Genomic DNA, 13,136 nt, shown 5'->3' on the forward strand with positions numbered 1-13,136 from the left:
TTATGTGTATTTGTGCGACGCAACAATGTTAGCTGATAGGCGTTTTGATGTGAAAACATTTCACTTCCGTTTTGAGTCTGGTTCTCTCATTTGGCAGCTTAACTTTGTGTTAGCCACATCCCACCAAGTGTTCAACACCTCATAATCTTCCGGTCAACAACCTTAAATCTTAATACAGTTTGTGATTTTAAAGCCCAGGCCAGTCATTGTAGCTATCAGAACGTTAGCTGTGCTACAGCTGCTGCCTCCGGCTCTGTCCCTTCTTAAAGCTAGTTAGCTAACGGTAAGTTAGCGTTAGCAGAGCAGCTCCAGGTATGGCGGAGGTCCCGGGGACATCGAGTGAGACGATAACGGAGACAGTCCAGACCAGCACACCGCCGCCGCCCCAGCAGGTAAGCGACGAGCGGCCGCTCCTGCAGATGTTCCGCTAACCAGCGGTTACTTCCTGCTGAGGGCTCAGCCGTCCGCCCGCTCCAGCAGCAGTGAGGCCGCGCTAAGTCCGAGTTATTAGCCTGAAGTAGGCGGCTCGAATGAAGCCGCCCTAATGAAGCTTCTCTGGGGAGGGAGGCCTGTGTTCTCATCTAGATGTGTGCATGAACAAGTACATCTGTGAACAAGAGGGCAACAGTGCAGAGCTGCTGGAATAAATCAGGGATGACTATGTGCAGATTACAGGATGTGCATGTCCACAGTGAATGCGGTGTATATACAGCATGCTTAGATTTGTGTATGATAATGATGATATGTTAAAGTGTTTATAACTCCAGCAATAAGCCTACTTTAGAATAAATAGATACAGTGGCTGTTTCACTGTTTCTGACATTGCACGACTGATGCTAACTCTTCATCAGAGTGAAGGATTGAGGGTAGAAACTGTTCTTGTTTCTGGTTGAGCTCTGTAGCGCCCCCAGAGGGGAGAAGGTGGAACAGGTTGTTTCCGGGTTGTGATGGTTCCTGACTGTGGACATGTAGAAGTCGTGGGTGGGGGTCAGGTTGGCACCAGTGATTGTCTCCGCCCTCCCGACAGGCTGTTGTAGTGTGTTCCTGTCCTGTTCGGTGGCCGATCCAAACACAGGACAGACTGGAAGACTGCAGAGTAGAATGGGATCACAGCTGCTGAGGCAGGGCTCCTCCCCAAGTCCACCGTCATCTCCACGGGTTGGAGTTTGTTAAGCTCCAGGTTGTTGTTGCCCACCAGAGGGCCGGCTGGTCCAGACTCGTCGTCATCCCGATGACATCAGTGGCCGCTGTGTCGTCTGCAGACTGCAGGAGTTTAACAGGGGCACCAGTGCTGACGGTCGTGGTGCTGGATGTGATGTTACCCAGCCTCACCTGCTGCCTCCGGTGTGTCAGGTGGTCCTCTGACAGGTGGGGGCTGGCACAGTGAGCTGGGTGAGATTGCAGAGGACTTCTGGGATCCACTAACAGGATCCTGGTGTGTGCCCCTGGTGAGGTGTTACAGTATGCTGTCCATCCCATGTTGACCGCATCATCCACTGACCAGTTTGCCAGGTAGACAAACTGCAGGGGGTCCAGCGGGGGGCCCGTGATCCTTCAGGAGGGCAACACCAGTTTCTAAGGATTTCATGAGCACAGAGGTCAGGGTGATGGGCCTGTGGTCATGTCATCCTGTGATGGAGGAGTCCATTTCCATTTCTTGGGGACCAGGATGATGGTGGAGTGTCTGGAGCAGGAGGGGACTTGACACAGCCCCAGTGATCTGTTGAAGAGCTGTTGAAGACAGCAGCCAGCTGGTGTGGCTGTTCTGTAGTGTGTATGTTGAACTTTTCTCTGAATGAATGTAAACAGCAGCAACAATGTAGTGTTGATAGTATGGTCTTCATCTCCACATCTGGAAAACACTGTCCATCAGCTTTCACTGCATCATGGATGCTGTAGGTGCTGAACATGATTCACCCACTGAGTGCAGCAGCTTGATTTGGGGGTTATTAATGTCTATAGTCAAAAATCTGTGGACAAGCCCTTTCTTGTTCCAACGTTACAATGTCCCAAAATCGGAGAAATGGTTGTCCCAGTTTGGTGTGGAAGAATTGGGACGTTTAATGGGAACATTCACATGGCCACATGCACACTAGAGAACATGAAAACACCAGAGAGAGAGAGTTTTTTGCTGTGTGATGGCACAGTTAACTACATTTGATGCCCAGAGTCTCACAGTAGACCTCTAACACGTTACAGGAGGGACGGAGTCTGACAATCAAGCTGAGGAAGAGGAAGACTGAAAAGAAGGTGGAGTGGTCGAGTGACACGGTCGACAACGAGCACCTGGGAAGAAGGTCCTCAAAGTGTGAGTTTGCCTCCCTCAGCAGCACACACCGACATGGAGTTCACGTTTCTTTGCTGCTAATAAAAGCAGCTTAAAGTCTTGTCATTTTATAGGCTATCAGACATTTCTACCCACACGTCTGCAGGCCTTTGGTCTTTGGTCAGACACCTCACTATGGGACCACCAGCAGCTGTAGAGCTGAGGAAACCAAAGCAAGCCGACATCCACATTTAGTGGTCAAACGTAGGAGCAAATGGTCACAGTGTGACGACCACAACCACAATCAGATTGCAACAGGAAGTGATGTAGAATAGACAGACGATACTCTTTTTGCCTTGCCTCTTTCTTCTATTTACACTCAGTTGTAGCCTTCATGTTACATTATACTTCCAGTTTGTATCACCCAAGGGATGATGGGAGGTGAAGTTCTGAAACTTTACACCGACAGAAGCTGTCGTTATCCCATACATCATGTGCATGCTTTAATCTTAATCCTCCTCCATGCTGACACAGGGCGACCATTAAACATTAAAATGTAATAACCTCCTCGCTACACAACATCAAACAGCAGCTGCACAGCTGTTTTTCCCACACACGGTCCCTGTCTCTGTGGCTCAGTGAAGGCTGATCAGTCCTAACCCTGGATTTTGTGTTCCAGGCTGCTGTATTTATGAGAAGCCCCGACAGTTCGGAGAGTCGTCCTCTGAGAGTGAGGGAGACGACGATGAGGAAGGCTGTGGCAGTGCTCACTGTATCCTGGGCCACGGCAGAAGAGGCCATGGACAGAGGGGGGGTGAGGGGGCCACAGTGCCCCCAAACTCTGGAGGGTCACACACCCACTAATGAGCACCGCACGCTGATTGTAGGGGGTGGGGGTGGTCTGAGGGGTTTCTCACCATGACACATTGCAGAACTGCACTCTTCTTTTAATTTAGTTCCATGGTTAAGGTACAGGCAGGCCTACCGCTGGGCTTCTGGTGCTGGTGTTTTCCTGGTTTCCCTGGCACCCATTGGTTTCCACTCATTTCACTACGCTCTGAAAAGACGCAGCAAGCTTTGTAATTCATCACAGTGGACATCATGTTTGCTTTATTTTTGCCAGAGTTGTGTGGAATTGCAGCAGATTAATCTCATCATCAACTCACCTGCTGGATATTTTTTTACACGCTTTGTCCAAAAGCCCAAAGATATGTACACTACAGATCTATGTGTTCGTTAAATGGCTCAATCTCATCATTTTACCGTTTTCCCACCTCCAACAGTAAAACACCACAAGTGATGGATTACATGAGCTAAGCAGGTCTCAGCCTCCACAAGCATGATTTTTCTACTGCCTGAATGTGAGGTTCTAAAAGTGAAAGAGTGCAGCATGCTTTGGAAAATGGTCAGCAGCAGTAGGTCATCAATGTGATGAGTCAATAATCAATATGTGATGAGTCATTAAGCAGCAAACACCTGTCAGAAGACTGCTATGTACCTGTATGGTGTAGTGATGTCACCATGTACTACAGTAGTGAAATGATTTTGCACGTTTAGCCTGTTTTCTCCGTTTTACTACATTCACAGCTATGTACATTAAACTGCACAACACTGTCGAGCACACGCTACCGTTGAAGAGCTCCAGGTCTGTGAAGTATGATTTTCACACTGCAGTGAGTGAGTGGAAACGGCGTGGAGTGCTCTGGAGCGTGCAGTATGTGAAGTGTACAGTGTGGCTTGTCCTGACGGAGCTGAAGCGTGGAGCAGCTCTAGTTCTCAGTGCACAGCCACGTGCCTCCGGCCGGGCTCCACGCTCGCAGCGCTCCCCGGGAGACTGTGGAAGGCAGCGTCCACGCGTCAGGAGCTCTGTTTACAGTTAGAATTGTATAGAACGCTGCACTCTCTTATTTATTTGCCGTCTTCACTCTAAATGAGCTCCTAGCTGACGTGCAGTGAGGCGCTGGGTGTAGTAACAGAGCAGTGCGTGACAGGCAGAATGAGTGTTTAGACAAGTACACGCTGTGTCTGATCGGTCCACCGGTTGTGTGTCCATGGCAGCGGAATGATGTGGTCACTATCAGGATCAGAAGCCGGCCCGCCCCCTGTTCCTCCCCCTCCTGGTACGGGGATCACATCGTTAACTTGTTTTAATTGTAGATGACTTCATGTTAAGCCTGCATTTTCCATCTTCTCTAGTTCATCTTTAGCTCCAGCTGTTGTCATAGCAACCAGCCTTTAAGCCCAGACCTGCAGAAATGCAGATCATTCAGTGAGCTGGACCCTGACCACCGAGTCACTCTCTCCTTATCAGGGCGTCACAGGTCCAGGACAGAGTTAGCGTTTTAGATGAGATGTCAGATGTCAAGAAATCCTCAGATTCACAGAAACCCCATCAACTCATTTGGAACTTGGAAATCCTTGATTGATCATTGATTTTTAGGCAAAGCTTAGTTTACGGTGGACAATCCTAGAAATGACGTGCATCGGAAGGGTTGGGTTTGACTTGTTTGTCTACAGAGGACTTGATGCGTAAAGGAAGGTTGGCATGTCGAAGCCTGTGAGGACGAAGAAGAAGAACAGTGCTTCTCTGTTAATGCGTTCATTGATGAAGCGCCCATGGGTTCTTAAATATGTTCAGCTGCATGCCTTTTCTTTTTAAAAACTTGACTCCAGGCATGTGTTTAAAGAGGTCCTGCAGATACAGACAGGTTTTATTGATGGAAGGTGAAGAGGATAAAGACACAGCTGTGATGTGATGGGTGGGGGGGGGGGGGGGCACTCCTGAGCAGAATGTATGCATATGTAACTCCAGGAGAGAGAGCGGGTGGTGAGGGGGCGTGGCTGCTGGCCCAGGCTCTGTACTGACGTCTGAGCTATGACCAAAACTCACCAGGTAAAGGCACCATCATCATCATCATCACCATCATCATCATCATCATCATCCAGCCCATGTTTTAGACCTTGTTTGATATGTAACAGTAGTGTGGACGACACCACTTAATGTATTATCTATACACATTGTTATATATGTACATTGTTCTTGTACTGGTAATGCACCTTTCTGTATATACTATTAGACACAGTGAGAGCAGATTTAATGTGAAATAAAGTTTTGAGCTGTGATTAAACTGGTTTCCAAAGGTGTGCTTTGTGTGACACAGGAGTGAGTCACTGGAGTGAGTCACAGGAGTGTGACACTAGTGCTCACAGGCAAGTCATACACACAACATGTTTCATTAAATGGGCACACAGAGAGCCTGAGGCCAGGCCGCAGTGGTGGTGCAGCATGGAAATACTGTAGCAATGCTGACATGGGGCTCCTGGGGGCCCCTGGGTCCTGGGGGTCCAGGGAGTGACCAGTTAGATATTCACTTGGCTACTGGACTAATTGAATGCTTGAAACAACATTTTATAGAAGTTTGCCATAAAGCCCCATGTGATGCTGAAACAGCTGGAAACAGTCTGACCCAACAACATGTAGAATGTCATGCAGTTGACACTGAACTGCAATGAAGGTGTGACTGGCTCTACATTCACTAGGATGGGGGGGGGGGGGGGGGGGGGGGGGGGGGGGTTGCTGGCTCCAGGAGGTCTGCAGTGTCTCTACATTCTGACAGCACACTGACATGGATGGAAGCGACGTCAGAAATGAAGCCGGCTGACAGTACAACAGGAATCCTGTAACTAGCACGGTCAGGACGCTTTGTGTTCTGCCTCTGTGCTCTCCTGTGGCCCGACCATCCCAAAATAATAAGTGCATTTGTTTCACTACATATAGGATTTAAAGAAATGCCCAGGGTGTCAAAGCAGAGACGGAGATGGTAATAAAAGCTGAGTTTTATTTAGCTCAGTGTCATGTTGGGTTCAGAGTGGCCAGAAATAACATACAGTAATAGTCCCAGCAGATACCTCCGTCCTCTACTTCTTCCAAGGGAAATGACACTGGGGTATCACAGAGCTCCTTATTCAAGTTTATTTAGCTCCAGTGATCCTGCCATTAGGCTGCTCATATAAAAATAGCTTTCCTTACAAGAGATAAGTGTTAATATCACTGCAAAAAGCTCTACATGAGCAAATGTTGGACAGAAGGCAACAAGACCGTGTTGATGAGTCGCTTAGGACTCAAATTGTGTGCAGAAATTTGGTGCAGTGCAGAAAAGCCCAAGATTAATCATCTTTCTTTCTGCCGACAACATTCAAACCAAACCGTGAGACATTTTCCATTTGTGTGCACATATGAAACAATTGAAATAACACATTTAAGCCCAGCTTGGGTGTCTGATGATGCTCCAATGCTGACAACACTTTGGCAGTTGTGCATTTTTATGAAAGTGATCTTATTTGTTTTCTACGGTTGTCCTATGACATGTACACAAACGGACCACAGCATTTCATTGGACTCAATCGTTTCATGTCAGTCCTCCGGGCTGTGATACAGGTGAGCTCATCTTTGTGCCTTTACATCTGAAGCATAACCAACAAGTACAATAATTGTGGAGAGTGCAGCCTACATTCCAAGGAACATTTCAAACATGGCACAGAAAGGAAGTGAGTACAGAGGAGGGTGCTGCTGATGTGTGAGGGTTTCTGAACACGTTGCTCGTTGACATGGTCACAGGTGAGGAACATCAGTGTAACATACTTATGCTGCTTGTGGTGAGGCTTCAGAAAAAGAAAAGAAAAGAGAGAAAATCGATAGAGAACAAAACAGACGGGCCAGCACAGAGGATTTCTAGTGGGGAGCAAGCAGCAACCATCAGAGCAGAGTGCCGAGGTCACTTCCTCTGTGGCTGAAAACAACGTCAGAATCACCATGTGAGGCCTCCGCTGACGTGGCGATGACTTCTGCCTGTAATATGGTGAATTCTGCTGCGTGTGCTTGATTGACGGGTCAAACCTGTAGGTCAGCGGTGATGGTTGCTACTTGCTTGTCCCTCCTCCCAGTCTTCCTCCCACTTGATCCAATTTGGGTTTTGGCTCCAGTAAAGGCACATTAACATTGGCCTTGTGTTCAACATTTCCCTGCACTCTTCCCTGAAAGGCATGTCATGTTACAGTGAGTGTAATACTGTACGCAGAAAGTTAATAACTTCATATTTCATTTCCAAACACGGAGTGTTCGAGTCTCCGGAGCTCATCTGTGTGAATTTGCAGGTCGAAGTCGACGAAGGACGACGGACTAATTGCAGTGAGTAAATCCAAGCCGGCTACAGTTTAATCACTTCATAATAGGAAGAATATCTGCAGCAAGGCGTGCAATGTGGCTGCACCTCAAGGTGCTACGATGGGAGAGAGGGGACCAGTGAAGAGCTCAGTGGCTGTTGAAGTGGTGTGTCCTCTGGTGTTCTACTCACTGACAGTGTCATTGCTTCAGAAAGCACCTCATCATTTTCACCGTCATGTTCCTCTAACTCTCGTGTGTGTGCGTGTGTGTCCTCTGTCTGGTGACCGTCTCACAGGGACTCAGAGGAAACGTGGTCCTACGAGACGAAAAACTCGATGGAAAACAAGATCAAATGCAACACAGTGGACTCCCTAAATACTCGGGATTATCCTAAATTTGCATTTCATCAACATCCATGACACCGAGAACGTAGTGCGGCTGTCGGCATGGCAGAGACAACATGAAGATCAGTGAGGACAGACGTCGTCTATAGTGTTGGACAGTAGTGTGTGACTGAATGAAAAGTTGAAGGAGTGTGTCACATTGCTGTGGAGTCCCAGAGTCCCACTGCGTTGATGTCCAACACTTGGAGGAGGTCTGATACAGGTGAGCTGATGTTAGTGGACTCCTGGATAGACAGCAACTTCTCAGTCTGTAGAGAAGACACAACTCTGTTAATGGAGACAGTCCAAGGGTGGGGTGGGGGGGTGTAGCAGAGGTTGATGCACTGCCACTCAATTTTTATTTCTGTAAAACTGCTCACCTACACTATGAGCCCAACCACACCTGACTCAACTAAAGCGGTGTTTTCCTCTGCTTCTAGGATGAGGGCGGCTTCAGAGTTTGAAATGTCAGAGCATGATGTTGCTGCTGCAGTTAACAAAACTGTAGTTATGTACTCTAATGATCTCATTATGTGTTTGTTTAGCTTAAAACATGTTAACACCAACCTAAAGGTACAGTGTGCCCCCTCGAGGTGACCTGTTGATGGTTGGTGTGCTCGGCTCCTCTAGCATGGACCTGCTCATTGGTACGCTGTATGTGTTTCTATTCCATTCATGACGTCTGGCTAAAGGTTGTTTCAACATGGTGGGTGCCGATGGCCCACTTCTCTGTGAACAGATGATTAGGAGAAGCGAGGCAGTGGGGGGGTGAGAGGCCTCTGGCAAAAAAAAACCAGTGAATTATCCATGACTCCCAGAGGAAAGCCTCCTTTCTGTCAGTGGTTTCACACAATGTCACACCACTTTTTCTATGGTAACAGGCTCAGAATAGATTCAGGACGGCCTGGCTCTGTGTGTGTGTGTGAGTGTGTGTGTGTGTGTGTGAGTGTGTCCATAATCCCCCCGTTCTTCTGACAGTACCTGAATATGAAACATTTCAATAACCATACATTGAGCCACTCTGGTTAATCCTCACACTGAAAACCTGTAACCCCCCCATCACCACATCAGAGGAGTGATAGGGCTTACCTTCACTTTAACTTGTGTTCTCCTCGTCTTTAGCAGGCAAGCTTTTCTTTAAGCTCTCTACTGTCTCTCATTTCATCACTCTCCTTGCCCTCCTCAGTCTTTTCTTCTTTCTCTTCCTCTCCAAGAAGGACACTCTGTCGGACACTGACCGAGATCACCAACGCCTGCACGATGCCGTAGATCAGCGCAAACTGAGGGAGGTACTCCTGGATCAGCCACAGCAATCCTGCCATTCCAGTGGTGGAGACAAAGAACATGGCCATACCATGAAACCACAGCCGCAGCGCTCCCTGGACCCCCAGCACTTCTAGCATCAGCTTGGCAGGGGGGGACACGGTCCACAAGAAGCCGACAACAAACAAGTCAAACAAGTGGCGGAGGAAGTTGAAGCAGATCTCGTGGTGCTCTGGTAGGATTTCCAACTTCCAGCTGTGTGCAAAGAGTCGAAAAGGAGACGTGAGCGGAGAGGAAGGAGGCGTAGGAGACGGCGGCGGCGTTCCGTAGTCTGAAAAGTCCCCGTCCACATCACGGTCCCACACGTCTCCACGTTTCCTCTGCCGCAGCTCTTGGCTTGGCTCTCTCGGCCACAGGCGGTAGACAGTCGGAAGGTATTTATTCCACCATCTAGACGCCTTCTCCGTCTCCCGTTTCCCTGCACCCACATCTTCAACTTCCACGGGCTGAAGCTTCTCCTGCGCCTCCCAGTACTCCTCTACGGAGCTACTTTGGTCACTCTGACTCCTCCACCCCCCCCAGATCCAAGAGGTCCACGCCCTGAGACCACGCTGCTGCCCCCCTGCTCTCACGGTCGTGGCCATCTCTGACCTGGGACTGCTGCCCCACGAGCACACCCACCCCCACGCTCTGCCCACCACAGCTGTCATGCCTGTAGGGAGGGGTGTAGGCAGACGGTCCTCTCAGCTCCTCTGGCTTCAGTTCTCCTGGCAGTTTGATGGAAAAGCTCGTCTGTCCTGTCTCTCACCTCCAGCTGCTAACTCTTGCTCACATGGACTGAGGCCTGGGGCCAGGGACACACCTCAGGGAGTGTGTGAGCAGACAGCCTGATGAGTCAAAGCTCCTCTACATGTCTAGTGTTGCTTTGACGTGGCAGCTGCTGATAACTCAGCATGGACTTCAGGTAGATCAGTTATCTGTCTGTGACCGGGCTGGGGGGGGGCGAGGCTTCGACTTCAGCACGTCCGTCCAACTTCAAGCCTCTCAAACCTGCAGAGGAAACAAAAGACACCGAGAGTTGGTTTAAGCAGCTCCCCCTCCACCCCCACCCCACGTCCACACAGAGGAGAGCTAGCTGACGGCACACAGGCCGGGACAGCTAGCTGCCCGCCGGGGGCACGACACAGGCGGCTTAGCGAACAGACCCCGGTTCTGTCACGGTTTGTGCTTTACCCGTTTCAGGTGTGACTCTGGTCCGACGAAAACAAGCTCACCTTCAGCGACGTTAGCTAGACTTCGGCAGACCCCGGCTAACGTTAGCCCTCCTTGTTAGCATCCAGTAGAGCGCCCACACAGAGCGGAGCTGTGGTGATGGCGGGCTGGAGGCACAGACGTGTTCATGTGTTGGAGTCAGAAGTCATCTTCCAGTGGGGGCTGCCGAGTACGGGGCTGCGGCGAGCCAGCAGGAAGAGCCAGCAGGAACATCCGCCTTCCTGCCAGGTCGTTCACCTGATCTCAGAGCGGGGGGGGGAGGACGGACTGCCGGTCCGGACCGGCTTTCACAATAAAATGCACTAAAATACTTTTACTGTTCATGTACCAACATGTCCCCGTGCTGACACTAAACATGTCCCCAGGAAGTGCTTAAAGTCCGCAGTGGTGCCGTCAGGAACTGCCAGGTGGTCCCGGGTGTCCTCTGTCTTCATGTCCCCCCCCCTCTCAGGCCTCCTGATGCCTTCACTGACTGCCCAGAAGCGGTTTCTGCACACGAGGCCGTGAGCTGGAAGTTCACCAGTACGACCGTAAAGGCAAAAGCTCATTTCGGCTGTAGACCAGCGGTAGAGGTTCGATCCCCAGCTATGAGTCAGCATGTCCAAGTGTCCTCGAGCAAGACACTGAACCCAAACTGCTCCTGAAGCAGCCTCAATGTGAATGAACAGTCTCCCCCAGCTTAGATTGCTCCTGAATGAATGTGTGAATGAGGATGTGATGTGAAAGTGCTTGAAGTGGTTAAAGAGACCATTTACTATTTCTGGGGGACAGATGCCTTCATGTGGGCAGCTGAACAGCTGCTGTCTGCTCAGTCATGATCTGCAGCCACTACAGCAGCAGGAATACCAGGGAGTACACTGACCCACCCCCAAGTTATGTAGCACTCACACCAGTGAACTTAGTTACTTTCCAACTTAAAGCACATCTGAAGCTGTGTTTTGCTCTTAAAGTTCATTTATTGGAAGCAACCTGCAATCACTGAGAAAACAAAAACAGTCAGAGTCCTTGAGTTGTCAACAGTTTATTTGATTTGTTAAATACATCTACATGTCATGTCAACAGTCAGCCTGTTGTAGAGCCGACAGGAACATGGATCCTGCTGTGACAGGTCGACTCTTCAGACCAGTGGAGGGACGAGTATCAGTCAGCAAGGATTCCCTTTCCAGGCTCAAATGGCATCTACCACCTCTGAAGCTTCTTCAGGTCCCAACTCACCATTTGCAGCACCTGAGAAGGGATATTAAATCTTTGGGTTAATGTCTCAGCACTTTAGTGTCCTCACCCTGAAGAACAAGAGTTAGTCTGCAAGGAAACTATGCAACCCCCCCAGTCTGAGTGTCTCAGTGCGCTGCGAGTAGACATCAGTTAAGATCAGTAGAACCTTATAACTGCATCATCATTGACCAAACTCAGACACAAGAGCTGCTACAGGATAATTACACTTAAAATCCTATCCCATCTTAGCAGGGCCTCTGACAGATGTACTTACAGCCGTGGAAGCAGTGATCACGCCGACTCCCAGAAGTCCGTGGATGAGCTACAAGACAAAGTGACATCATCAATACCACTGTGTCAGAACAGGATGAGGTTCAGAGACTACTGTTCACATGTTTTAACCCATTTACTGCAGTGGCCAGCTGTGAAGACAGCCCACATGAGAACAGTTCAGTGAGGCCCTTTAGATACATTTTCCAAGTAGTTGGTCAATAACTCAACCTTAAAGCATTCCTCTCCATAGTACTGAGGTAGCTGAAACCAGACTCCAATACTCAAATTATTCTAAGGGGACACTTAAAAGTTTAAAGTTGGGAGTGTTTTGAGTCTGGCTATCAAAAAATGGCTATGTTGATAGTAAAACTACTGGGCCAGCCGTCATCCAGTCTACATAAATGGGTTTAACACATCTTAGTGCCGTTATGTGGTCAGTGCACTGTGAAGAAGCTTCATTATTTTTTCAGAGACTCTAGTCTATGTAATCATCATTCCACATAACTGAGGAGCATAGAGAGGAGGCCTTTAGGTCCCACACTTACCGAGGAGCGGTCCACGTCGTTGCTCTAGCTTCCACACCTGCAGGGTACAGAGAAGTCTTAGAACTAGTCGGATTCTGAAAAAATGGCTATGTTGATAGTAAAACTGGGCCAGCTGTCATCCAGTCTACATAAAAGGGTTTAACACATCTTAGTAGTGCCGTTATGTGGTCAGTGCACTGTGAAGAAGCTTCATTATTTTTTCAGAGACTCTAGTCTATGTAATCATCATTCCACATAACTGAGGAGCATAGAGAGGAGGCCTTTAGGTCCCACCCACACTTACCGAGGAGCGGTCCACATGTCGTTGCTCTAGCTTCCACACCTGCAGGGCACAGAGAAGTCTCAGAACCGGTCGGACTCTGCAGTTTTGTAAGGACGATGAGTAACATGCATGTTCAGTGCATTGAAAGGGCTTCATGGTTAAGTCAGAGACTCTAGTCTTAGGAATCATCATAGTAGCATTTGGTTAACGTCTCATTCTGTGCTATCCCACCAGACACTCACCGGCTCATGGCACATGGCATACAGTCCTCTCTCCTGAGGGGGCCGCTGCAGCCATCTTTACTGTGATCCTGAAACAGAACAGTCATTCCATTACACACAAGTTTGTGAATACTGTCTGGAATGGTTTATTTATTTCCCCTTTGAATTGAAAGTTAAATCAAATATCTGCACCAGTTCTAAAAGCACAAAAGAGGGTTTAAAGTCTAGAACTACAGGCATGACTTTCATACATTTTTAAAGCTCTTGGTATT

The 13,136-nt window shown here is 48.8% G+C and overlaps 1 protein-coding gene and 2 non-coding genes across 3 annotated transcripts; 1 reads left to right on the forward strand and 2 right to left on the reverse strand.

Moving 5' to 3' along the window:
- Positions 1 to 83: 83 nt before the first annotated feature.
- Positions 84 to 4,223, forward strand: ppp1r11 (protein phosphatase 1, regulatory (inhibitor) subunit 11). The gene is made up of 3 exons (XM_070846405.1): positions 84 to 392; positions 2,200 to 2,308; positions 2,946 to 4,223. The coding sequence occupies exons 1-3, from the start codon at positions 315 to 317 to the stop codon at positions 3,128 to 3,130; spliced, it is 372 nt and encodes a 123-aa protein (XP_070702506.1). The 5' UTR covers positions 84 to 314; the 3' UTR covers positions 3,131 to 4,223.
- Positions 4,224 to 12,267: 8,044 nt separating this feature from the next.
- Positions 12,268 to 12,335, reverse strand: LOC139216097 (small nucleolar RNA SNORD52). The gene has a single exon (XR_011585558.1). It is a non-coding gene; the product is annotated as a small nucleolar RNA SNORD52 (small nucleolar RNA).
- A 211-nt stretch (positions 12,336 to 12,546) lies between these two features.
- LOC139216098 (small nucleolar RNA SNORD52) lies at positions 12,547 to 12,614 on the reverse strand. Its single transcript, XR_011585559.1, has one exon. It is a non-coding gene; the product is annotated as a small nucleolar RNA SNORD52 (small nucleolar RNA).
- Positions 12,615 to 13,136: the final 522 nt, after the last annotated feature.

The sequence above is a fragment of the Pempheris klunzingeri genome, chromosome 16 (assembly GCF_042242105.1).
Source record: "Pempheris klunzingeri isolate RE-2024b chromosome 16, fPemKlu1.hap1, whole genome shotgun sequence".
NCBI classification, from domain to species: domain Eukaryota; kingdom Metazoa; phylum Chordata; class Actinopteri; order Acropomatiformes; family Pempheridae; genus Pempheris; species Pempheris klunzingeri.